Here is a 24,354-nt window from a genome sequence, read left to right as displayed (position 1 = left end):
CAATCAATGACGTGAACATTTACTGATGCGCACGTGATGTGAAGCGCATCATATCATTGGCTGGACGGTGTTAGTCATAGTCAATCTTAGAGGGAACATTGGCCCACAAAAACTGGGGAACCACATTTATGAATATCCAATCAAAGTATCACAAAGAACCCCCAGAAAATTATGATCAATTTTTTCATAGTTTTTGAGAAATTCAATGAGTAAATAGTTCATAAAAAGAAAAAAAAAGAAACTCAATCATGACCAACCACTTTAAAATTTCATCAGTCTCTTTTGTATTTTTTCCCAAAAGTAGGAATTTTTTAATATACATTTCAGTGAAATTAAATCCGAGTAAATTGCTTAATTAAACATGAATACAAAGAATCAACCATGATGCCCCAAAACACATTGTCATCATATTTAACCCTTTGACAACTTCTAATTCATTTCAACTGTGTAAAATAGCCATAAAGACTACTTTTTCAATGCAATGTTTTTTTTTCCAACATTCACCCCTTCCAGTCGTAATGGACTGGACGACGAGTAATATAAATAAAACTGACACATGGTGAATCCATTTTTTGGGGTTGGTTTATTGAAAAGTACAGAGTCAGTCTACTTCTTCTTGGAGACTCCCACGGTGCGACCGCGGCGACCGGTGGTCTTGGTGTGCTGGCCACGCACGCGCAAGCTGCAAGGACGGGGGGAAAAAAAAACAGGCGGTTAAGAAGAGCGCTTTGGGGATTCGGAGTTCAGGTCGCGGGTTTCCGAGGCCTCACCCCCAGAAATGCCTGAGTCCACGATGCGCTCGGATCTTCTTCAACCTCTCCAGGTCTTCTCTCAGCTTGTTGTCCAGGCCGTTGGCCAGCACCTGCACAGAAAAGGAGTTGCTGCTTAACGGCTCTGGCAAGCCGGAGTTCCACACAGGCCGTCCGTCTTCACCCACCTGGCTGAATTTTCCATCCTTGATGTCCTTCTGCCTGTTGAGGAACCAGTCTGGAATTTTGTACTGGCGAGGATTCTGCATGATGGTCACCACTCGCTCCACCTGCAAAAAGTATAGAGGACGCCAGTCAGCCCAGTCCCGGCCGGCCGGCGCGTAGATGGGCACGAGGCCGTCTTACCTCCTCCTCCGTCAGCTCACCGGCCCGTTTGTTGAGGTCGATGTCCGCCTTCCTCAGCACCACATGGGCGTAGCGTCTGCCCACTCCCTGCCAAGAGAGAGTCAGGCGTTGGCGCTGCAGGAAGCGCACGAGGGCGGTCTCCTTACCTTGATGGCGGTGATGGCGAAGGCGATCTTTCTCCTCCCATCAATGTTCGTGTTCAAAACACGAAGAATATGCTGGAACTTCTCAGGGATGACCAAAGACTGCACAAAACAGACAACGACAGTTATCACATTAAAGAATGATAACATATTCATTAACCGAACAGGGCTTTCATTACAATATTGCTAAATCCAAACTTTAGAACAGTGTCTGGGCCATAACAACTATTTATTTCTTTACATCATAAATTCTAATCAATGGGTGACCCGGAAAAGTCCTTTAATTAATATGAATTACACAGAAATGGTGCCAAACCAAGATAGCTTGAAGTATGTTTACAATAAAAACTGTCAACATAAAGTAATTCGTTAAAAATATAACGCTTTTTGCTGGATAAACGTCATCCATGGGGATAATAATTATAGTTGTTTTACAGTCATTTGAATAACTACACACTTTAGTCTACTAGATTTCTCTGAATGTTTGCCGAACATGTTCATAACCCCAATTTTAGTGTGCATGATTTGATTACCAAAAACAACAATGAACGCCACACACTGCCAGTCAGTTCCGAAATCACCTTTAAGCATTGTTGTTATTAAGCGTGAGTGACTGAGACACGGATACCGACATTGCTACATTACTAGCGGCGTTGACGACAGCAAACTCGCTCTAAAAGTATGTATAGGTGTCTTCATTGACGGACATTTCCACTTTAAATTGGAATAAACACACAAAACTCCTTCCTAGAAGACTCCCGGGGTACAGATGGACATAAATTTACAGAAGATGGTAGAGGATTTGAATAGATACAGAAGATTCTCACCATCTTGAAAGCTGGTTCCAAGCAAAGAGGAAGTGACAAATATTTCAAGGCGGAATATCCGCAACGAAAACGGAAGTCATTCCGCTTTTATAATTTTTAAAAAATGTGTTTTGTATGTCCATTCGCTGTATATATGGCTTTTAATTCATATATATTGAGTAAAAAACTCCTACACTTTTTAAAAACGTTTTTCTCTTCTTTTTTTATTATTACTACGCTGACGTCATAGGCACGATGGCGGAGGCGACTGCGGATGACATCTCCGCGAAAAAGACGACCCAAGCAGCTATGGCCTATTTTCACGAGGAGGTGACTTTTAATTTTCTTTCTCTACGTTTGAGAATGTTTGTTGGTGGTGTTGTCCTTTTTCATTGGAGTTTGGGCGGCGATTGCTTCTTTTCTTTGGCAATTAGGTGCACACATTCTCAAATGAACAAGCACAAACGATCACATACATCGTGTTAAAACTGTTCGTTTCATCATTGCACTAAATTGAGCTGTATAGAGCAAAAAGGACATTGAGGACATAAGAATACAGAGAGAGAGAGAGACATATAGCATTGTAAGGATACCGGAAGTAAACAATGACAATTTTTTGACAAATCTGAGTTTCTCTAAAAATAAACAAATAGTTTTTTAAAGTTTAATTGCTTGAATGAACGAGATCAGATAGCCAGACCTTTTTTTAGTGAACAATAATTGCATCAACTACGATATTTCATTCAAACATTAAATGGAGCTGTAACGCAATTATGGAGGTCCCCTATATTGTCCCTAGATGAGTGACGGGGGGGATATTGCACCACTGCACCTGGGAGAACTGGATCTGACCACGGATGAGTTGATATTGGACGAAGTGGACCGTAAGTCTACCTGAAAAAAAATCAGCACAAACTCGTGAACGCGACACAAATGGCTAAATCGGTTTCTGCGACCACCCTAAAACGATGACGTCTTCTACCACAGTTCACATCCAGGCCAATCTGGAGGATGAACTGGTCAAGGAGGCACTTCAGACGGTCAGTTTTTCCACCATTGTTCATTCGCTGTGTTGACGACGTGACTTATTGTATATTTTTTATTTTTTTGCAGGGCGTGGACCTTCGCCAGTACTCCAAACAAGTGGAGTCGGAACTGGAACGGATCGAACAGGCGTCCATTAAGGATTGTATCCACCCCTATTTGTGTTTCATATAAGCAATATTGGCTGGATGGAAGAAATGTATTTCTTTTCTTTATTTTTTTCCTGAGCGAGCGTCCTCAGACATTAAAGAGAGCCAAAACATCGCTCTGCTGCACCAGCAGATCAGCGCCTGTGACTCCATTTTGGAGGTGAGTGACGTTCTCATGCACATTTAGTGGTTTCCGACATTTCCCTTCCACGTAGCGGATGGAGGAGATGCTGAGCGGCTTCCAGAGCGACCTGTCGTCCATCAGCAGCGAGATCCACACCCTCCAACAGCAGTCCCTCAGCATGAATGTGCGTTTAAAGAACCGCCAAGCGGTCCACAGCAACCTCAGCCAGCTAGTAGACGAGCTGCTCGTGCCCGGCGCCATGATCTCGTAAGACCCACCCACCCCGCCTCTTTAGTACCCACTTTTAGATCTGATGAACGGATGCACTTTTTTATATGTATCGTATCTTGTGCCGGCCCATCTGTCACACTTTTAAAATCACTTTTTAACTTTTTGTTGTTGTCGGGCAGCACCATCCTGAACAGCGCGGTGACGGAGCAAGAATTTGTGGAGCAACTGCACGAGCTGAACAACAAGATCAACCTGGCCAAGGAGCTCAGTTTCCGAGAGACGTTGGCTTGCTCCGACATCCAGGATATCGTAGACCGCCTGAAGATCAAGGTCGGAGTCCACCGCCACACTCGCCTATGACGGAAAATGCAAATACTTTTCTCTTTTGTGCCATCCCAGGCCGTATCTAAGATTGGCGAGTTCATCCTCCTCAAGATCAATTCGTTTAAGAAGCCCATGACCAACTACCAAATACCTCAAAACACTCTGCTCAAATACAGGTACTATAAAAGTCGAGCAATGATGATGTCACTGACACTGGCACCCAGTGGGTTTTTCTGGCCAGACCAACGAAAAATTACAGGGAGACATTTTAATTTCTTTCAGGTTCTTTTACCAATTCCTACTGGCCAACGAGAGGACGGTGGCCAAGGACGTCCGAGACAACTATGTGGACACCTTGAGCAAAATGTACTTTAGCTACTTCAAGTCGTACAGTGGCAGGCTTCTCAAAGTACAGGTGAGGTGACCAAGCTAACGCGGCTAACTGATGTCTACCGCAACCCATCCCCACACACACCCTTTGTTGCTCAACAAGTTGCTCATTATCTTTTATTTTTTTAATACTTTAATCTAGGTAGATTGCCAAGAATTTTATAAAGTTCAGCCAGTGTAAATCTGAACATTTAATTAGTATGGAAATATTTGTTTTTGACTACATACAGCGTACAAGCCGGTCACGTTTTGTTCTTCACATGGGTTTTTTTCATGACTTCAGTTGCCAGAATTATTCAAAACTCACTTGACAAAAGTCTAAAAAATAAAAGAAAAAAAAGAAAACTGGACTGAGAATAAAGTTTCTAACCAGGATGAATTATTTGTTTATTAGCTAACGGTAACCTAGCATTGTGAAAGAATGAGAATAATCATAAAATGAAAAGGTTACATTCCCTTTTTTATGGGCTGATCCTGAGAATCAGGTGACAAAAATGCGGTCTGGACAACTCTTGAACGTACACACGTGTTTTTTTTTTGATTGACGAGCTGGCTTTTGATAGCCCTGTCAAGTTTCGTCACCATTAAAAAGCAGCTTTTAATTTGTCCCCCGTGTTTAGTACGAAGACGTGGCTGACAAAGATGATTTAATGGGTGTAGAGGACACTGCCAAGAAAGGTAAGATGCGTACATGGGTGCGTACGTCGTCTTTGTAATTGAATGGACGGCAACGCCCGCCGCAAGTATTGGTCCCAGGTTCAAACATGGGTGTGTGCACATTATTAAAGAGAAACAATGAAAAATATGCCATTTCGCGCCCTCAATGCGTAGGTGTGGCTGCAAAATAGCAATTTAGCAACAATCTGTACACCAGTCGTTCACCTGTAAACATAAAAAGACGATATATATTAATATATCCCTTGTATTTTGTTATAAATTTAGACATATTGTTACTATTAGATCATTTGGCTCATATGCGGCTCTTTTGATGGGTGCATATGGCTCGGGAGCCATATGCGGCTCATTTGATAGGTGCATATGGCTCTCCGTTAACATGTCAGCTAAAAATATGGAAACTGTCATTGACAGTTGATTCCCAAATGCACCAATACTACTTTAAAAGTGGTGAAAAATGCACATATTTGAATTATGTTTACTTTTAAATACTTGTTATATCTCTCAAGGCATAATAATTGAGAGTATGAATTGTTTAAGGCTCTCTCTCTCTCTATTAAAAACGTTCCCAAGCCTTGATTTAATGAATAGAAATGAGGAAATGTTCATTTGGTATTGACTCTTGTCTCTTGTATCAGGTTTCTTTTCCAAACCATCTCTGAAGAGCAGGAATACCATCTTCACTCTGGGCCAGAGGGGCGCCATCCTCAGCCCCCCGGAACTGGAGGGTCCTATCTTAGTTCCTCACACGGCGCAGAGAGGCGACAGTAGGGTGAGACTTTACATAAATGTCATAATGACGTCCTCTATGAAAGACATTAAGTTGACATGGGAGTGACCCAAAAAAAATTGACCAATACCAACACAAGGTGTCATCCAGAAAATCCCCTAAAAAAAAAAAAAAAAAACAATGTGAAATCATCCAGGAAATGACATTAGTGCCCTGAAATTAATTACTAGTAATGCTAATTCATCTAATTGCTAATTCCTACTTCTAATAATAGATGTCCTATTCATTTTAATCGGAAGGACTTACAGTGGATGGTCATAATGAGTTGGCCGAAAATAAACTATTGCATTACATTTAATTATCCTAAGGAGTGATGCAATCGAAACTGAACTTGATAAACAAGTGGTGGGCAAACTTTTGGACCCGGGGGGGGGGGGGGGGGGGGGCGTCAAATCGACTTTAAAAATGTGACAGATGGGCAGGGTCAGCACAAGATAGGATACATCTAAAAAAGTGCATCCGTTAATAATACATATGAAACATAAACAGAAAAAAAGGACTTAAGTATTCACATACTCATCACTCATGTATAAAGTAGAAAGTAAAGTAAAATGGAATGTATTAAGAAATATTAAAATGTCATTTCAAAATAAGATAGAAGGGTTGTAAAACACCCAAAACAAATAAGAGTGGAAAAAGATACTGCTTTTGGCTTCCACGTGACGGCGCCATCTTGGGACAAAAAAAAACATTATTTGGACAACGTTGGCGAGCCGGATGTGGCCCGCGAGCCATAGTTTGCCCATGCTGCCATAATGCTAACGTTTACCGAGCTGCCACATTAAGTCAGTAAGAAATAAATAAAAGAAAGAAAAGTATTGAAAAGTTTGAAGTGGAATGGAAAGAATGTGTTTGTTATTTGGTTTCATTCTGGTTGTTTTGTGTGACAGTACCCGTACGAGACGTTGTTTCGAAGCCAACACTACGCCCTGTTGGATAACTGCTGCAGGGAATACTTGTTCCTATGCGACTTTTTCATGGTAACGGGGAATTCCGCCTTGGATCTCTTCAACAACATCATGGGAAAAACCCTCAGCATGTTTCTGGTAAGCTCCAAGACATTTTTTTTATATCCACCATTTTCACAAAATCACATTTTAAGCCATATCTTGTCATAATTCGGTTCAAATCCGGACTGGAAGAACCACTTTTGGGCGGAATGTGCTTTTCCAGTTCAGAGCTGTCTGTCATGACATCAATTGGTTAGCTTTGTGGCTACCGCCGTCAACCACTTTTAAAATTAGAGCGCTATGATTGACATGTGTCCTTGTGACCTTTAACCCTTTATATGCCGACGTGCAAGACGTCAAAACGTTTTATAAGGCTATATTTAGTTTTGGAAAATAATAGCTTGCGTATCTAATAAAAGCGATATTAAAATGGATCAAAACTGAAACACTGGTTCTGTTGCATTTATTCAATGGGAATGGATGCTAAATAAATTCAATTCAAATTTTAACCCGCCAATAAATTGCATATGTGTGTGTGTGTGTGTAGAAGAGCATGTCGGCGTACGTTGCGGACTGTTATGACGGCATTGCGGTATTCCTCTGCATTCACATCATCCTCCGTTTCCGAGCTATTGCCACCAAGAGGAACATTCCAGCCTTGGATAAGTGAGTAGCTTAACATACATCCCTAGAGAAAAAAACTGTAAAAAAAAAACCCTAACCATGGTCGTTTTTCAGGTACTGGGAGGCGGTGCTGGAGCTCCTATGGCCTCGCTTTGAGCTCATCCTGGAGATGAACATCCACAGCATCAGGAACACGGACCCGCAGAAGCTAGGAGTTCTGGATACCCGGCCACACTACGTGAGTCCATCCTCAGAATGAAACCAAACGCTCTCCGTAACGCCGTCGGTCTCTCAGATCACTCGCCGTTACGCCGAGTTCTCGTCAGCCGTGGTCAGCATCAACCAGACGTTCCCCAACGAGAGGACCGACGCGCTGCTGGCTCAACTTCAGGTGGAGGTGGAGAACTTTGTGCTGAAGATGGCGGCCGAGTTTCCCTCCAGGAGAGAGCAGCTCATCTTCCTTATCAATAACTATGATATGATGCTCAGCGTGCTCATGGTGACCCCCCCCAGTGTCGAGTTCTTCACTCCAAGATCCAGAATATGCTCAACTAAAACCTGTTATTCCTAGGAGAGGGCGGCAGATGACAGCAAGGAGGTGGAAGGCTTCCAGCAGCTCCTTCTGGCCAGGACGCAGGCAAGTGTTGTTATATGTAGTGGTACCTCCACTTACAAATGATTCAACTTACAAATTCTTTAGGTTACAATATGCTTTGTAGGTGATTTGATGTAAATTGAAGTGAAGATTGTGACACAAATTATGCTAATTCAATGTGAAATGCTGGTCTAGGAAAATATTTCATAAGTAGAGTTCATTATTGTAAGTAGAGGTATCATTGTACTATGCCACATGTCATCCCCGGTGTCAGGAATTCATCGAGGAGCTTCTGTCGCCGCCCTTCGGGGGGATGATCGCCTTCGTGAAGGAAGCCGAGGCGCTGACGGAGAAAGGCCAGCTGGATTGCCTGAAGAACGACGAAGGTGAGAGGCGGCCACCGGCACGGGCGTCGGCGTCCGCTCACTTGCTGTATCCTATGCACTTTCAGCTCGAGTCTGCCAGCTGGTACGAGGTTTCTCCACTTCCTGGAAGCAGTCGGTGGAGGCCATGAGCCAGGACGTCATGAGGTCCTTTACCAATTTCAAGAACGGGACCGGCATCATCCAGGTAGAGAAACGGGGAATCGAACACACGCCGGATGCGGATAGGTTTTGACCGCTTTTGAATGGTTTACCAGGGCGCCTTAACCCAGCTGATCCAGTACTACCACGGCTTCCACAAGGTCCTCAGTCAGCCGGCCTTTCGTAGCCTGCCGGTGCGATCTGAACTCATCAACTTGCACCACCTCATGGTGGAAGTGAAGAAGCACAAGCCCAACTTTTGAGTTAGGGGGGGAAACTACAAACTTCTGTGTAAAGAAGATTTGACCTACTGAAGGAATGTAAGTTTTTTTTTTCCGTAATTGTGTCTGTCAGCACTTTGTTTGTAAATAATCATCTAAAAAGTCGGAATAAAGTTGGATCAGTATTTATGTCAGACTGTTTATTACATTTTTAAAGGTTAAGAATGATTGGTTGATACAACATGCAAATTTTTGAAATCCAGGGACACTCCTCATCAGACAATGTCTTCACGTCTTAGTCACGAGGTCGCCGCTACACCGTAGAGGGCGTCGGCCCGCGTGCTGGCAAGGACTTGGTTCGTCGCCGCTTGTGCGCACTCGGGTGCGATGACGACGTCTTGAAGGACACGCACCGCCGTGGCCATGAGGTGTCCACACCACCTGTTCATGGGAACAACATACTTACTACTACTAAAACAAAGAAACACTTTAGAGTTAGGGTTATTTGTATTTCCACAATAACCCTAGCCGTAACCCTAATCACATTATGCTATGTAGCATTACACTATGTAGCATTGCTCTTGTAGCATTATATAAACCGTTTCATCATAGTGCTAGCATGGTATTATATTTTGTCTATTCATGCTTGACTGACCAGTCGAATTTGGTACTTGGTGTCCGTCCCTTTGATTTAGTTGGTCTCCGGACTGCTCCCTCTTGTGGCGAGGAGCAGGAATTGGAACCTGGACAGCTTCCGACGAGGAGGACTCTGAGAGGAAAAGACGCTGGTTAGTATACCCGTTTTTGATTTCCGCCTACCCGTCGCTATGGTGGAACGTTGAAGACCTGGTGTGCTTGGCTGACTGAGGGGACTCGGGACTGTCACGGGGGGGCTCTCAGATTCAGGGAGTTCAACAGGGGGCGACGGCACGGCTGCCTTTGACCTGGGCACAACCTTTGGAGAACATCGCTCTTCGGCTGTACCCGCCAAGGAATTGCTTGTGTCGCCATTTTCTTTTCGGCATTCTGACTGGATGGGGTTGACAAAACAAAGGACTTTGGGGTCATTTTTCCAGCTCAGTTGCTTTCCTCACCTTGTGAGCGGCCATTTTCTCCTGCCGCGCCTTCATCTCTGCCAGAATGTCGGCGCCCATGACGGGGACGCCGACGTGCCGCAATACGAGAGGGCCGTCCTTGTCATCGGGAGACATCGGCGACTTGGCCTCGGGACCAATGTCCCGCAAGGACTCTGGCCTTGGCGGGGAAGGGGATGCGGGCGGCGGATCTTCGGGGATGTCTCCAAAGGAGGGTGTTAACGGCGAGGGGGTGGGCGATACGGGTGATAGGGCGGGGGACGCCGACCTAGGCGACCCGACAGATACGGCGCCGTGGCTTTTGTCCGAACGCGACGTTCGTCCTTTGATGAGGTTGAAGAAGCCACTCCTCCTGGATTCACGTTTTTTGTCGAGAGACTCTGGCATGTTTGACGGCGCGGTTTGTTCGGCGGCTCTTCTGCGGGAATAACAATGCGTGGGTTTGTTCGGGTGTCTTGTGCTCAAAGCTGACGAGGTGCTCACTTTAAGCTGACTTTCAGGACTTTCTTGGAGAAGAAGTCCTCCATGCCCTCGTCCAGTTTGGCCATCGTACTCGGATTTGCGGACTCTTGCGATGCTTCATGCTGAAAGAAAAATGGTCAAGTCAAGACCAAAATAGACTGTCATTGGCTTGAATCATTCTACTGGTAACTTACAGCAATTCTGCTGGGTTTGCTCCGCCTCCTGGCTTTAGGCCGCACTTTAGTCGGATGTTTCAGGGCGGGCAGCAAGTCCAGGGTCGGGAAAGGCGGCAGGGGGTCCGGCAGGGGGTCCAGCGACTGGTCCTCCACGTGCATTGGTACCTCTCGAAGGGCCTTGTCCAGGTCAAACTCCGTTTCTTGAGGCGAAGCAACGGTACAATTTGTTCCACGGGACGGCCGAATCAAAAAAAAAGTCAAATTCCCGCAACTCACCAAACGCTACCGAGACTGGTCGCAGCATTCGCACCAGAATGCTCTTTCTTTTGGACTTGGCTATCAACTGGAACCAAAAGCATCAAGTGAAGTTCATTTGTTTTGACACCACCAGGAGGAGCACTTCCTACCGCGCTCTCATCCGTTTGAGCGTCCCCTTTAGGACCCTCAGGTTGAAGGATTCTCTCGTCCAGAACCTGCGCCTCCTCCAGAGACTCCGGACGTAGCACCGGTTGGCCCCGCCCACTCACGTGGTCAGCCTGTAGAAGGACGGAGCAGACACAAGACGTCAAGGTAAATGATACTTTTGCTAAAATGCGAACTAATAATCTCACAGAAACACATCAGCTAGTACCTGATAAAATAAAGCTACGAAAATCATAGTCTAACCAACAATAAAAGACTAAAATACATGTGCATGAGAAGTTTGTATGGACATAAAAAGAAAATTGTCAGGAGTGGCTTGTTTGCCTTTCCTGGTGTGATGTCATTTTCACTTTCAGCTGTGGCCAATTACGTGATCATGCTGACGTCACTCCCACCACGCCGGGCCGTGGGATATCATGTTTCGTTTCAGTTAGTTGATTCAAGCCCCTGTTGTTTTATAAGTTTTGTCAAGTTATTAAAGCTAGCCTTCCAATGTAAACAGAAGATGGGAGGGATACCGACGGACCAGCGTGTGGCGCCACGTTGACAACGAGTCCAGGATCTGATCGGTGACCCGGTCGGAAATCACAGACGCCGCGCCCAGTTTCACCTCACTGGGGACGAAAAGAAGAGGACGCAAATTAGGAAGCAGATTCACGCGGGAAATGCAACCCACCAGGTCCATGCTAACCTGATCTTGTTGAGAATGTCCACAGCCGTCTGTTCCAGGAGCGTCTTGGTGATAAAGCTGCGAGGGATGCTCATCCTCGCGGCCCCCGCCGCCAGCAATTGGGACCGGAGATGGCTCGACTTCATGGCGTGCGGGCACAAACTGGAGGCCGCTTCCAACATGGATGCTAACGTCATCTACGTGGGACAAAATGGACATCGCAACTGGATCTGGAAATGTCTTAACGCGTGGCGTCCTCCACCTCCAGCTGCTCATCCATCACGGCCGCCACCTCCGCCGCTACGGACTCCAGCTTGTCCTGAATGGCGTCACGTAGACCGCCGCCCCCTATGTGGTAGAGGCTGGGAAGTAGCTGGAGAAACGGTAAATGTCAACATTCTGTTCGGATCTCGCCTTCACCTTAAATCCACTTACGGTCTTGGAGTTCTTGGCGTCGGTCATTAGGTCTTCCGCCATCTTGACGTCCTCCTGGACCTGGTGGTTTTGAGAGAACATGAGGGAGTTGAGATGATCTTGAACCTTCACGCACATGGTGTCCATCATCTGCACAAAAGGAGGCGAAGAAGGTCAGTGAGATACCGATCTAAGACTGGGTTCAGACTTCAGGAATATCAGGGGGAGGGTGTCCAATCGGATCTGAAGCCAGCCCTAGTCAGGGTACTGCCATTGTCGCCTGCCTGCCTGCTGCGTGGTACTGGTGACGATGCCCTGCTGCAACCTGTAGGCCTGCTCCTGGAGGTACTTCCTGGTCTCGTGGTTCCTTAGCAAGTAGCGTTCCATCTGAGGCAACAAAAATGGGTTAGCTTCCTAACCTATCTGGATCAGAGTCCAAAACTCACCTTAAGCAGGGCGTCCTCCGTCTTCTCCGGGTTGGTCTTGAGTGCCTGGGCGGCGTCCACGATGGGTACGGGCATGAAACGGATGGTGAAGTTCCTGACCAGGGGCATCATGGGATGTCAACAAATGTGTTTTGAGTAGTAGTGGACGATTAGCGTACTTTTCCAGGGCCGACGCCACTTCCTGAAGACCCCGAGGGCTGACGTTGTTCCTGTCCCAGATCAGGGTCCTGGAAATGGAGTTCAGAAACAGATGAGAAGATCTGATGATTGACCCAAAATGTGGGCTTGCCTTAGTTTGGTGTTGATCTGCAAGGCCTTGGCCAGCATTTTGGCAGCCATGTCGCCCATGGCGTTCCCGCTGATGTCAAGCTTGGTGAGCGAGGTGTTGCCCCCCAGGGCGTTGAGGACGATGGCCAGGTCGCCCTTCAGCTTGGAGTCGGCTAGCGATAGCGACGTCAACGGCTAGGTGGCGCAAACCGATGTTAGCCATGAGGGAAGACCAGCGCATCCCATTTAAAAGCTCACCGATTCCTCCTCCTGGATCATACGGACCAGGTCATCCAAGATGGAGGCCACGTTCCTGATGGGAAACCAAAGCAGGTCCAAATCCCAAAGTCTTCAAGAGGATTGGTTGAGTAACTCACTTGGACTTGATGTTCTGGAAATTCTTGCCCAACGAGAGGTGACGTATAGAGCGGTTCTTAGACAGCCAGACCAGCAAGGTACTCAAGTCTCCATCTAGACCTGGAAAAAGCGAACCCCAAGACCCCATAGAAGGTTTTAAAACAATCTCAGAGGGACTCACTGTTCAAGTGTCAGCACCGTTGTCTGAGACGTCCAGACTGGAGATGTTGGGGATCTCTGCGATGCAGCCCTCCAGGATCTGAGACCCCGCCGAGCGTAGCTGAAAGTATTTCAATCCTAAATCCAGTTTTTCCTACTTTTAGACATTCTTTTGTTTACCTCACAGCCGCTTAAGTCCAGAGACACGTCGTTCAGGTTGGGGTTGCAGCCCAGACCTAGCAGCAGGGCCCTGCCACCACCCCGAAAACTCGTGAAAACCAACGGTCATGCCGGCCGGCAAGGGGGAAAAGGACTCTTACTTGAGGGCCTCTGCAGGTAGTCGGCATCCCGACATGTTGACCGAGTTCACTGCCTGCGATAGGCTGAAGAACTGCTTAAAGGACACAGGAACCTCCCTGGACTTTCTGAGGATCATGTCACGTTTCAGGTAGTTTAAACACATTTGAGTTAGCTGTTTGTCAAATTTCACCTGTGAGAGAAGAGCGTCTTGGACAAGTTGAGGACGCGGAGATGCTTTAAACATCCTTTTAGCAGAGACGCTGTTATCTGACACAAAACACACACAAACCATTATTTAGTCCAATGTGTGTGTGTGTGTGTGTTTGCGCCTCACCTGTTCCACCGAGCAGTCGGTACCGGATAAATCCAGAACTTCTAAGCAGTTGTCATTACTCAGGAAATTATGGAGGTTCTAACCACAGAAAGACAATCATGTTAGCAGCAGGACGCTAAGCTCACGAATATAAGACGACGTTTTTTTTGCTTTGAAATAAGACTGAAAAAATTTGGGGTCTAGTCATTGTACCCATTCACAACTCTAGGTGGCGCCAGATATCTACCTGCAGGTCATCTCCTTTTAGTGAGTTTCCTGACAAGTGAAGGTGCGTGAGGGTGGTGGCCATTGTGGGATTGGCGCAGAGTGCCAGACACAGAATGTTGACGCCTGAAACACAAACATGGGCGGAGTTACACTTGAAAGAAAGCCTCCCAAGGACAGGCCTCACCTTTAGGGGACAAAGAAGTCCTGCTGAGGTTTAGCTGCTTCAGTCCCATGGGGAGTTTTCCCAACTGGGCGCTTAGAATACACACACCTAAAACATAAAAAGCTTTACTTTCAATTAACCTCCAGTGGCTATCATGGTATAAGTTTGGGGTGTTGGACCTTTGTCCTCCAGAGAGTTGTTGCTCAAATTGAGGTTGTGCAGCGAGGAGGCGGGGTTATGACATAGTGCCAGGGACAGCTTGTGAGCAAAATCGCTAGAGAAGGTGGACAGAGCATGAAATGATGAAGGGCTAAATGGAGAAGACGCATGCTAGCTGACCTTCTGAGACCAGCATTGTCTAGGACAAGCTCCTCCAGACAACTGGACCGGGACATCACCAGGAGGATCTGCTCGCAGACATCTGGGGACTATTGGGAATACGTAGTTTGCGGTTTGGTTTGACTCCACCCATCTTTCGGACGGATGCCGACCTTACCAGTTTGCAGTCTTTAGCGACTAACTTGGTGAACCATTTGTTGTACTCTAGAGTAGCAACGATAGCAACCAGATCCCTGTGCGGGAAGAAGAACATTCTAGAACGTTAGCATTTGCTAGTGTTCTCCTTTGGAGTGGATGGGTAACTACCTGCTGTCTAGGTGGATGAAGTCGTGGAGGTTAAGTTCTGTGGTGCCTTGGCTCAGGTAGATGGTGTCCACGTCCTGGACAACAAGTATAGTGTCCATAAAAAAAATCTACTGCATACTTTTAGCATTTGGCACTCACCCACTGGACTTCTTCTCTGTAGGCCAAGTTGAGGTCATCGCAGACGGCCTGGTACTGATCCGAGAATCCGCCTGGAAGACGCGCAGTCTTAACAAGTCCACTTGAATTCCAGCGCTAATAAATTAGCCGTACCGCAAGGCCCTGGGTCCAGATGGCGCTGCTTCTCCCAGACCGATCGGAGGGCGTCCAAACGTTGCGGAGGCAACATGTCAAAGATCTTCAGCAGATTCCTAAAGAGAAGACAGACGGTTTTTTGGAAAATGGACGGACTGAGAATCTCCCGACTTTCGGATGGTGACGTACGCATCTGGGCGGATTTTAGCCAAAAACGAAGCGATTTGCGTGAGGAAGCGGTCGGTGTCCGTCGGAGTGGAAAACCACAGCGAACATGGTCCTCGCTGGAACTGCAACGCCACCTGCACCCATAGGGATGGGTAAATGTCCATGTAGACATATGCAGACTTACTCAATGTCTTACCTGAGTGGACTTCTTGCTACGGAGACTGTGGATGTCCAGGTAGCTGAAGGACTGCTCCACCTGCCAGAATGCATTTGTTAATGGACTGGTCCACCAAAAACATTGGACGCAAAGACAAATTGACCTTGAAGGGGGCGCGTGATGACAACAGGAAAGCTCGGTGTGATGACGACACCTAAACACACACACACACAGCGACAATTGTTAACCCTTCATTTAAATATTTGAACCCAAAATAAATGAAAAGGCACCCGGAAACTAACCTGTAAATTTCTGTAAATTTGATTTTGATCAACCCTTTCATAATTTATAAATTAGAACAAATTATGATTAATATATTACCAATAATTACAGTTATTCGGGATTCTCAATGACTGAAAATAGACACTATGAATTGTGTTCCATGGTTAACAGGATTTTGGGATCATCATGTTTTTTTTAGCTAAAATGTAAGCATGTAAAATTGACTGACATGTTCAAACACGCCAACGGCAAAATTTGGGAATGCCACTGTGGTATGTTTGTCAGATCAAGTCAGGTCTACACTGGCCCTCCAGATCTTACAAGACATCCAATGGCCCCGCCCCCTTTCCCCAATTACAATTGCCATTGAAGTGGCTGGAATCAATTCAATTCCCCCCAAAAAAACAATGATTGATCACCACATCATTGTCAGACAGGAATTAAATCCAAGGTCAAAGGTCACCCACCAAAATTTTGCTGTCCAACTTTTCACCTTTGACCTCCTGCTGCACCTGACACCTCAGGGTCAACTTGAGGCTCCGCCCCACCGCCTCCTGCACGCTCTCTGAATGACAAATACATCGACACAGATATGTCAAAAATGGCTAAATGATGAATACACACAAAAGACGGCCATCTTTGTACATAGCTTGACAGTCTACAGTACAATTAACTCTCACTGTGTGTTTTTTGTAGGAACTCTGCCTTCTGTTTATGTCATGTTCCCATTTGAGGAATGTGGCCTAACACACCCACTCAGGAAGTTACAGGTACAACCCCCCCCCCCCCTCCATTTAAACACACACACACACACACAAAGAAAACCCATCCATTAATCTAATGTGTTTGACTTAGTTGTTTTTGGAGAAAAAAAAGTCCATCACAAGTGTCCCAGAAGGCATGCAGTTCTTACCCAACAATTCCTTTGGGAATTCCAAAGAGTCCATTTCCTGGTTTCTTTTTTTTTTTCCCCCTGAAACTTTCCCAGATCAGCGTCTCCTTCTCGCTCTACTTTTCCTTCACCCACTCCCGGTATAATCTTTCCCATGGCGGACCGATAATACACGCCCCTGTAAGCGTGGGTGGGTGCTTCAGTCCAACACGGGAACCCAAACAATCCCCAAGATGACGCCCCTCGACACATGCGTACCATCTGGTGGTCAGGAAATGTATTGTCAGGTTATCTTCCAATCCAAGGGCGCATCTAAGGGGTGGCCATGGTCACTTTTTGGGCCACCCCAATTGATAAAAATCGTCCTAAAAAATGTGATTCTCATTTTTGTATCACAATTTGGAAGTTTGGAATTTCAGCGTTTGTTTCCTCATTTTGAGTTTACCCACCATTTTTCTTTATTTATATCGAAATGTTAGTTATTCTGATTATTTTTCTATTTAATCACAAATCAACAGCTTGTGTTCTTCAGTAACTTGTGATTTTGTGTTTTCGCAACTTTAGCATTTACGTTGCGGACTTTAAATATTGAATGTACTTGGACTTAGCCTAACATACATTATGTTAAGCTTACTGTGAAGACTTTTTAATGTCTGTCAATCTGGTCATTAACTTCATGTTAACAAAGACAAACCAAAAAGAAGAAAGTTGAAAGTCTTTTTCTTATCGCGTCTTGCTCATTATAATGTTTCCAATTTATGATTGTTCCGTCAGTCTTTAAAGATTAATTTTTAAGCATCATCTGCATTGACAACACCCCTCCAATTCTACAGTGTAGAGTCCAGTACATAAAAATAAAACGTGCTCGTTTAGTTGACGACCAACTTTAAAGGAATACGTGCAGGTAAACTGGCCCGAGCAGGAAATGACATCACAGAATACTCTGTTTTATCTCAGTGCCGGGCTAATCAGTGACCCAAAGTCACGCCTGGCGGGTCCAGAGGTCACCCGCCGATCACCCATCCATCCGCCCGCCCGCTTGGCCACCCGCCCGCCACCCGTCTGTCGGCGTCCATCATCTCGCCCTTTTCATCCAAGCCAGCGACATTATGGCGCCGCAGAAGAAGAAACGGATCATCCTTGTGAGTTACGCAAAAGTACAATTTGTTACTTTCAAGTGTCTTGAAGTTGTTTGCCAACATGCCGTTGCTATGGTAACACCGGCACGCCACTTTGGTTTTAGGAGTGTGCAACACTGAATTGCGTATCATAACAAATGTCAATCAAGAAAAAAAAATGCTAAAAAGATGCTATTTGAACTTTTTCGTTCATCATTTAGCAGAGAATTGATGTAGTTTGTCTCTAGATAGACGTCCTATCTATTTTAGGATAGGTTATCTATCAGTGGCAGACAAAAGTGACTTTAGAGTTTGTTTTATTATTAGTGATGATGATTAGAAAATATCACATATTTGGGGATTTTATCTGTAGGTGCAATTGCAAAGTATCACCAGTAGTTTTTCTTTGTTTTTCCACTTTTTGACGGTTTGTTTTCAGGTGGGGGTGCTGGCCCTTTGCCTGTTGACGCTGATCCTGGCTTTAGGACTAGGACTAGGCCTACAACTGCAGTCGTGTCGAAACCAAGGTGCTCTTTTTGTGTCTCAGGCCGTTGACGTATCCGTTGGTGTTTAGCCCCTTTAAAAAAAACCCTAGGGACGATGAGTGAATGATTGCAAACTTTACAATCATTCACTCATTGTCTAGCTAATCACGAGATAAGGATTTTATTTTGTAGCCTTATCAGTCAGATAAAAAATAGTCTGGTGTCATCACTGGCTATGTCTTGACGAGACCATCTCGTCCCCTAGTGGCGCCACAGATATCTTGCAAAAACCGTTGCTACCAGCCATACGACGGCGGCGACATCCCTGGTTGCAGGTGCGACGTGGCCTGTACGGAAAGTGGAACCTGTTGCCATGACTACCGCGACCTCTGCCAAGCCCCGGGTAAAATCCCTGCCTGACCCCGTCGTCTTTAAGCTTCTCTGCCGACTCCCCCATGTGGTTTGCCTTCAGGAGAACTCTGGGAATGCACCCATCTACGATGTGGCGAAACCAGGCTGGAGAGCAGCAGGTGTCATTGCTCCGACGACTGTATGGCAAATTTCGACTGTTGCAGCAACTACCGGCACGTCTGCCAAGGTGAGACGCCGCAAGAGGGGCGTGGCTACTCGTTACAGTGCATTTTTCTCATTGGTATTTTAACAGGACAAACGGAGTGGGTGGAGGATGAGTGCGATGACCTGTCACGCCCTTTGTGTCCACCGGGGTAACGCACACAGGTAGTAGTGTCTTGCTAGCAGGATGGGATTTGACAAACGTTGTGTTATCTGGCTAGCTTCCGGCGCCAACCGCTACTTCTGGTGTCGCTGGACGGTCTGAGGGCCGACTACCTGAGTCTATGGAGGACTCTTATTCCAGTTCTTGATAAACTCAGTGAGTGTCACAACCTGGTGGATGTTAAAATTGTGACTGGAGATCGGCGTTTGTCTGATTTCAGAAACATGTGGAACATCTACTCCGTACATGCAGGCGGCGTTTCCCAGCAAGACTTTCCCCAACCACTACACCCTGGTTACGGTAATGTACAACTCCAAAAGACACACGCATAGAGTATACTAAAGTTGTAAAACCCCAACCAGGGTCTGTACCCCGAGTCCAACGGTCTGATCGACAACGTGATGTATGACCCAGTCATGGACGCCGTCTTTACCCTGTCGGGTCCCGAGAAGGACAACCCGGACTGGTACCTGGGACAACCGGTAAGCGTATATCGTCAGTCGGTCATTCGACCGGTATAGCGGCTCCCTTTGCATTTTGCTTCTGCAGATTTGGAACACGGCAAGGTATCAGGGACTCAAATCCGGAACCTTCTTCTGGCCAGGGTCGGACGTAAAGATAAACGGCAGCTACCCGGACATCCACCAGCCCTACAATGGGTATGGACGTCTTCTCGTAGGTCTACCTGAGACACTGAGCTTTACCCCAAGTGTCTTCTACAGAAAAGTCCCGTTTGAGGAACGTGTTTTGACGGTTCTCAAGTGGCTTCAATTGCCGGAGCAGCAGAGGTGACTCCGCCAATCCGTAACCCAGAACCCGCGTCGCACATTCTCAGGGATGCTTATTCTCCCCCAGACCCGATTTCTACACTCTGTACCTGGAAGAACCCGACAAATCGGGACACAGCTTCGGTCCTGTCAGCGGAGGGGTACGTCGGGAGACCAATCAATCGATAATGATGACATGAATTCCAGATAACTTGTCTTTTGTGTGGTGTTGGTCATCGCAGGTCGCACAGGCTATAAAAGGTGTGGACAAGGTGATAGGTCAGCTGATGAACGGACTCAAGCAAATCGGACTTCACCGATGCGTCAATATTATCGTGGTCGCCGATCATGGTAATTGTGATCATGCTAAGCTACTGACTGGAAGTGTTAGCACGATTAGCCTCTATTTACACGCATCTTTGAACAGGCATGGAGGAGATAAGCTGTGACAGGAAGGAGAATTTAGAGGCGCTGGTGGGTGACGTCGGCGACTACGTGGTCACCGAGGGACCCATGGGCCGCATCCGGGCAAAGAACACCAACACCCATTGTGAGTACCACCACTGCAGTACCACTAATTCCGCCAGGAACACGAAAACTACTGACCACGATACCTTTTTGTATCCACATTTGTGTTCCAGTGGACGCTGTGGGCCTGGTGGCCAACATGACGGTACGCATTTACCCACTCTGGGATTTCCCACATGGCATGTTTTATCTCAGAATTTTCTTTGTTTTCAGTGTAAAAGCCCAAGTCAGAAAGTGCGCCCGTTCCTCAAGTGGCATCTTCCCAAACGTCTTCACTACGCCAACAGCCGCCGGATCGAGGACGTTAATGTACTGGTGGAGCCAAAATGGCTGTTTGAGAGGTTTGCATCCACGTCGGCGCCATCGGGCCTGGCACCCCTTTAGCAATCCTACTTTTTCCCTTTCAGGCGTCCGGGCTCTCTCGGTTTCTGTTCGGGTGGCCAGCACGGCTACGACAACGACGTGGCTAGCATGCACGTGAGTGGCCGCCGCGCGACCGTCGCTAACCTCGACAGGTCATCTAAGGTCACTCCTTACTTCAGGCCATGTTCCTGGCGTATGGACCAAAGTTTGTGGCCCGGGCAGAGTTCGAACCCTTCGCCAACATCGAGCTCTACAACCTCATGTGCGGTGAGTCTACGCTGGTTGACATCTCTCGTCGTGGTGTTTACCCACCTGCCCACCCGTCCACAGACGTTTTGGAGATTTCACCATCCGCCAACAACGGGACGCACGGTAGTCTGAACCACATGCTACGACAGCCCTTCTACTCGCCGTTGCCTCCGGAGGATGGGAGCACGCCTGAGCGATGCCACCTCACCAGCCTACTGCCGGAAGACCAACTAGCCTGTTCCTGCAATAGCATGGTGGCTAACCAGTTGTAAATGATAGTACACAATCACTCTGGTGTAAGTGAGACATTGTTGTTGTTATTCTTTCAGAACGCAGATGCCGTGACGGCCGCCAACCGTCGACTCAACATGACGACGGATCAAGGTGAACATTCTCAAGTTGTCAGCTATATTTGGCTTACACTAATTGGTGGGAGGGTGCATCTTGGCCAGAGCAAGAACAGATTAAATATTTTTAGCTCCCTCCCTGCCATTTGCTATGAAAAGATTTGGACTTTATTAACTAGTAGCAATACAAAATGCATGGTGGGCTTCCATCTTGTTCCCACAGAGACAGAGTCCCGTCGTAATCACTTGCCGTTTGGCCGTCCTCGCTTACTGCAACCCAACGAGAATTACTGCCTCCTTCATCACGAGGCCTTCATCAGCGCTTACAGTCATCGCCTGAAGATGGCGCTGTGGAGCTCCTTCACTATCCACGTACACGCTTGATAAAATACACGGCACTCGGACAAAGCGGTTGTCTTATATCAAGTAAAGTATACATCTGGCTAAAGTAGAGTTGTCGTTTTCTGTTCCATTTCACAGAATGACTCAAAGCCAGTGCTGCAACCGCCAGCCAACTGCTTACGGGCCGATGTGCGAATCCCACCTAGCAATAGCCGGCCATGCGACCAATACAGTCTCTTTCAGCGCGCCTTCCTGTACCCGCCTGGTAAATGCTAGCTAAACACTGAATACACGGCTGACCATTGTGGACATTGTCAATGTTTCACAGGTTCAAGCCCGGAGCAGGAGAAGCAGAATGATGCCTTGCTAAGCAGCCATGTTGTGCCTATGTATCCCGAATTTCATAGTATGTATTATATTTGTAACACACTCTGCCACAAGTTTATTTTTTACAGTACTTTTAGTACTTTTATTACTGGTGTTTTTCCATTTCACAATAAGGAATCTGGGCATACTTCCACGGTACACTCCTCAAAAAGTATGCAACTGTGTACAATGATATCAACGTGCTGGTAGGCCCCGCCTTTGACCATGACCACGATGGACAATATGACCAATCACAGCTTATAGAGTAAGAGGCTTCACACCATTAGATTGTCAACTGTAATTTACATAGAACCAATCTTTTAAAGACGGTATTCATTGATTTCGTGCAGAATAGCATCTGATGGCGACCTGCCAATCCCCACCCATTACTTCATCGTCCTGACCAGTTGCCAAAACGCCAGCCGGGACATCCGGCAATGCGACGGCCAGATGAGAATGGTCTCTTTCCTGTTGCCTCACCGCCCAGACAACTCGGAGAGCTGCAAGGTATGCTGGCATTTGGATGCCAACGGCAACCAAACATTCAACATCCCTGGAAATTTACAACTGAAATAATGAAGTCCACTTTTTCATGAACAGAGCACTGAAGACGAATCCTCTTGGGTGGAAGACCACATTTGGTTCCACCAAACTCGTGTAAAAGACGTGGAGTTGATGACAGGTCTGGACTTGTACCAGGACAGCCAACGACCAATCTCGGAGCTTCTGCAGCTTAAGACCCGACCCACTGCTACCAATCAAAAACCATGAAGCAAAGTTAGTTTTTTTTGCATTTATTTTTCATTTTCAGTATTCAAGTTTACAATCAAATGTAATTAAAGTCAAATCTGACAAAGTTCATGTCACAGCTGATGGCAACATGCTAGCTACTGGCGTGAGTAAAGACCAGAACCAAATACCTTTAAGGTGGGTCCCAGGTGGGTCTTTAATTTCTGAGGATTTGGAACCATGGGTAATTTGGCATCGTACTTCGACGGGAATGCATTCTGTTGGACTTTATCATACCCGGGTATGGCCTGTTTTGGTTTTTCAAGCACTCGTGGCAGTTTTGGTTCATACTTTGGTGAAGCTAGTGACAGTTTTTCACTCCTAGACTGTGCCAGGACCCGGGTTGGGTTTTCATAACTCTGCTTCACTTTTGGTTCATACCACTGTGATGTCAGAACCTGCGAGGGTCTGGGTTCAAACCTTGGGAACCCTCTGGGAAGCGGATTATACTTTTGTGATGGTTTGGGTTGGTACATGGGAAGCTCTACTGGACTTTCATATGTTGGTGTCCACAGATCTTGAGATTTTTCATAGCTTGCAAAGTCCATTGGTGGTCTAGGTTCATACCTTGGTGGGGTCCAACCTGTTTTGAAGTGTGGTTCATACTTGGGTAGCATTTGTAGTTTCGGTTCAGACTGTGCCAGGACTTGTAGTTTCTGTTGGGGCCTTCGTGGGATGGCAGCAGGCATGATATGGATCCCCCGACTTGAAACGATCGTTCCCTCTTGGTGGTTTAGCGGACTTTGGTTCTCGGGTTGCTGCTTTGGCTCCAGTCTGTAAATCCCTAACCCAATTCCAGCTGGACTATTATCCACCAACTTGCCAGAGGAACCGTAACCACCTCTGTTTGCCGGTCTGGCAGCTTTGGGGTTCTGCTGTGAGAAGCCCCTAAAGTACTTTGGGCCAAGTACTTCAGTGGAAACTTCAGATTGCACTGAAACGGGGACATCCATAGGCGACGCATACTTGGAGCTGCGAGGGAAACTCTGAAGCCAAGACGAGTAAGGCCCAAAAGATGCTGGTAAAAACAAACATGGACATTTATCAGTTTACCATTGAAAACTAAAAAAATAAACTATGTAGCCAATGAAATCCCTTAAGTGAGGCTAAGCAGCTCAGAAAATAGTCATATATTGAAAATTTGTAGAGAAGTGGAATCCCAAGTACATAAAACTACAAATTACACTCAAAATGGATACTCATCATTTACTGCAAAACTACTAGATATCAAATCTCATAGCAATTTGGAGGCTGGCAAGTACTGTAGTATTATTCCCAATGTTGTATCCATTTAAAAGACTTTAACTGCTTAGTAAAACTCATTTTTTTAAGAGTAATAAGAAACAAGCAGTGAAAAAAATGACTGTACTAGACTACAACAAACCAATGAGGCCATTGCAAAACATTATTAAAGCTAAGATGAGAGTTTTTAAACTCACCTCCTTTCACATGTTGTCCAAAGAACATCAGCACAAGCAGCTGGAGCACCAGAACCCTAACAAGCACCAAAAGTACCAAAACAATTTAAAAGTGGCTCATATTTACCAAGCGAGCTGAGAAAAAAAAACACACACACAACTTACCTGAAACTACCACTGGAACACATTCTGCTGTACAGCTGCCGGCCTGCCGTGTCGCTGTTGCTGCCCTACTTAAATCCCGGGGCGACTTATTGGACGCAGCTGCGAGGG

At 46.3% G+C, this 24,354-nt stretch overlaps 5 protein-coding genes across 5 annotated transcripts; 2 read left to right on the top strand and 3 right to left on the bottom strand.

The window, feature by feature from the left end:
• Nucleotides 1-564: 564 nt before the first annotated feature.
• Nucleotides 565-2,232, bottom strand: rps18 (ribosomal protein S18). The gene is made up of 6 exons (XM_077743181.1): nucleotides 2,086-2,232; nucleotides 1,262-1,360; nucleotides 1,116-1,202; nucleotides 938-1,039; nucleotides 771-862; nucleotides 565-682 (listed from the first exon to the last, which is right to left on the bottom strand). The coding sequence occupies exons 1-6, from the start codon at nucleotides 2,086-2,088 to the stop codon at nucleotides 607-609; spliced, it is 459 nt and encodes a 152-aa protein (XP_077599307.1). The 5' UTR covers nucleotides 2,089-2,232; the 3' UTR covers nucleotides 565-606.
• On the top strand, nucleotides 2,227-8,890 carry vps52 (VPS52 subunit of GARP complex). Its single transcript, XM_077743170.1, has 19 exons — nucleotides 2,227-2,394; nucleotides 2,864-2,948; nucleotides 3,052-3,104; nucleotides 3,178-3,253; nucleotides 3,350-3,417; nucleotides 3,473-3,648; nucleotides 3,792-3,942; nucleotides 4,012-4,112; nucleotides 4,219-4,351; nucleotides 4,947-5,004; nucleotides 5,640-5,773; nucleotides 6,682-6,837; nucleotides 7,289-7,407; nucleotides 7,480-7,603; nucleotides 7,661-7,864; nucleotides 7,937-8,002; nucleotides 8,235-8,346; nucleotides 8,412-8,530; nucleotides 8,601-8,890. The coding sequence occupies exons 1-19, from the start codon at nucleotides 2,320-2,322 to the stop codon at nucleotides 8,745-8,747; spliced, it is 2,157 nt and encodes a 718-aa protein (XP_077599296.1). The 5' UTR covers nucleotides 2,227-2,319; the 3' UTR covers nucleotides 8,748-8,890.
• On the bottom strand, nucleotides 8,885-16,628 carry LOC144215211 (F-actin-uncapping protein LRRC16A-like). The gene is made up of 36 exons (XM_077744045.1): nucleotides 16,595-16,628; nucleotides 16,149-16,246; nucleotides 15,563-15,613; nucleotides 15,439-15,498; nucleotides 15,264-15,376; nucleotides 15,093-15,190; nucleotides 14,961-15,031; nucleotides 14,823-14,896; nucleotides 14,674-14,749; nucleotides 14,517-14,605; nucleotides 14,357-14,451; nucleotides 14,199-14,285; nucleotides 14,034-14,137; nucleotides 13,808-13,885; nucleotides 13,664-13,740; nucleotides 13,494-13,598; nucleotides 13,354-13,423; nucleotides 13,213-13,294; nucleotides 13,035-13,134; nucleotides 12,916-12,970; nucleotides 12,680-12,852; nucleotides 12,549-12,617; nucleotides 12,391-12,484; nucleotides 12,233-12,331; nucleotides 11,966-12,094; nucleotides 11,793-11,903; nucleotides 11,552-11,727; nucleotides 11,387-11,474; nucleotides 10,845-10,973; nucleotides 10,714-10,780; nucleotides 10,456-10,637; nucleotides 10,283-10,383; nucleotides 9,800-10,217; nucleotides 9,552-9,735; nucleotides 9,361-9,474; nucleotides 8,885-9,146 (listed from the first exon to the last, which is right to left on the bottom strand). Exons 1-36 carry the CDS (start codon nucleotides 16,626-16,628, stop codon nucleotides 9,019-9,021), a joined length of 3,879 nt encoding a protein of 1,292 aa, XP_077600171.1. The 3' UTR covers nucleotides 8,885-9,018.
• Nucleotides 10,644-22,700, top strand: LOC144214630 (venom phosphodiesterase CdcPDE). The gene is made up of 27 exons (XM_077743185.1): nucleotides 10,644-11,007; nucleotides 16,378-16,451; nucleotides 17,531-17,715; nucleotides 18,131-18,218; nucleotides 18,442-18,579; nucleotides 18,649-18,774; nucleotides 18,841-18,901; nucleotides 18,971-19,068; nucleotides 19,133-19,212; nucleotides 19,275-19,394; nucleotides 19,462-19,571; nucleotides 19,635-19,700; nucleotides 19,768-19,840; nucleotides 19,922-20,030; nucleotides 20,107-20,229; nucleotides 20,321-20,352; nucleotides 20,421-20,548; nucleotides 20,615-20,684; nucleotides 20,750-20,837; nucleotides 20,901-21,073; nucleotides 21,149-21,203; nucleotides 21,390-21,538; nucleotides 21,647-21,773; nucleotides 21,837-21,914; nucleotides 22,010-22,139; nucleotides 22,225-22,381; nucleotides 22,475-22,700. Exons 3-27 carry the CDS (start codon nucleotides 17,683-17,685, stop codon nucleotides 22,643-22,645), a joined length of 2,583 nt encoding a protein of 860 aa, XP_077599311.1. The 5' UTR covers nucleotides 10,644-11,007; nucleotides 16,378-16,451; nucleotides 17,531-17,682; the 3' UTR covers nucleotides 22,646-22,700.
• Nucleotides 22,652-24,354, bottom strand: LOC144214624 (uncharacterized). The gene is made up of 3 exons (XM_077743177.1): nucleotides 24,247-24,354; nucleotides 24,103-24,158; nucleotides 22,652-23,681 (listed from the first exon to the last, which is right to left on the bottom strand). Exons 1-3 carry the CDS (start codon nucleotides 24,267-24,269, stop codon nucleotides 22,762-22,764), a joined length of 999 nt encoding a protein of 332 aa, XP_077599303.1. The 5' UTR covers nucleotides 24,270-24,354; the 3' UTR covers nucleotides 22,652-22,761.

The sequence above is a fragment of the Stigmatopora nigra genome, chromosome 21, assembly GCF_051989575.1.
Source record: "Stigmatopora nigra isolate UIUO_SnigA chromosome 21, RoL_Snig_1.1, whole genome shotgun sequence".
Taxonomy (NCBI): Eukaryota; Metazoa; Chordata; class Actinopteri; order Syngnathiformes; family Syngnathidae; genus Stigmatopora; species Stigmatopora nigra.
The sequence above is the reverse complement of the archived record's forward strand: the minus strand, read 5'-3'. Positions and strand labels throughout refer to the sequence as shown.

What these genes read in the sequence shown, in the direction of transcription:
- LOC144214624 (XM_077743177.1), bottom strand. Translation starts at nt 24,269, where the DNA reads ATGTGTTCCAGTGGTAGTTTCAG. An exon ending in TGTTCCAGTGGTAGTTTCAG is followed by an intron (nt 24,159 to 24,246) that starts GTAAGTTGTGTG and finishes GGTGCTTGTTAG; the next exon opens with GGTTCTGGTGCTCCAGCTGC. An exon ending in TGGACAACATGTGAAAGGAG is followed by an intron (nt 23,682 to 24,102) that starts GTGAGTTTAAAA and finishes TGTTTTTACCAG; the next exon opens with CATCTTTTGGGCCTTACTCG.
- LOC144214630 (XM_077743185.1), top strand. Translation starts at nt 17,683, where the DNA reads ATGGCGCCGCAGAAGAAGAAACGGATCATCCTT. An exon ending in GCAGTCGTGTCGAAACCAAG is followed by an intron (nt 18,219 to 18,441) that starts GTGCTCTTTTTG and finishes CTCGTCCCCTAG; the next exon opens with TGGCGCCACAGATATCTTGC. An exon ending in CAACATGACGACGGATCAAG is followed by an intron (nt 21,204 to 21,389) that starts GTGAACATTCTC and finishes TTGTTCCCACAG; the next exon opens with AGACAGAGTCCCGTCGTAAT.
- rps18 (XM_077743181.1), bottom strand. An exon ending in TCGCCATCACCGCCATCAAG is followed by an intron (nt 1,203 to 1,261) that starts GTAAGGAGACCG and finishes CTCTCTTGGCAG; the next exon opens with GGAGTGGGCAGACGCTACGC. An exon ending in GGACTCAGGCATTTCTGGGG is followed by an intron (nt 683 to 770) that starts GTGAGGCCTCGG and finishes CCGTCCTTGCAG; the next exon opens with CTTGCGCGTGCGTGGCCAGC.
- vps52 (XM_077743170.1), top strand. Translation starts at nt 2,320, where the DNA reads ATGGCGGAGGCGACTGCGGATGACATCTCCGCGAAAAAGACGACCCAA. An exon ending in TGGATACCCGGCCACACTAC is followed by an intron (nt 7,604 to 7,660) that starts GTGAGTCCATCC and finishes TCGGTCTCTCAG; the next exon opens with ATCACTCGCCGTTACGCCGA. An exon ending in TCCTTCTGGCCAGGACGCAG is followed by an intron (nt 8,003 to 8,234) that starts GCAAGTGTTGTT and finishes CCCCGGTGTCAG; the next exon opens with GAATTCATCGAGGAGCTTCT.
- LOC144215211 (XM_077744045.1), bottom strand. Translation starts at nt 16,628, where the DNA reads ATGGACTCTTTGGAATTCCCAAAGGAATTGTTGG. An exon ending in GACTTCTTTGTCCCCTAAAG is followed by an intron (nt 14,138 to 14,198) that starts GTGAGGCCTGTC and finishes TTTGTGTTTCAG; the next exon opens with GCGTCAACATTCTGTGTCTG. An exon ending in TTCCAGAACATCAAGTCCAA is followed by an intron (nt 12,971 to 13,034) that starts GTGAGTTACTCA and finishes GTTTCCCATCAG; the next exon opens with GAACGTGGCCTCCATCTTGG.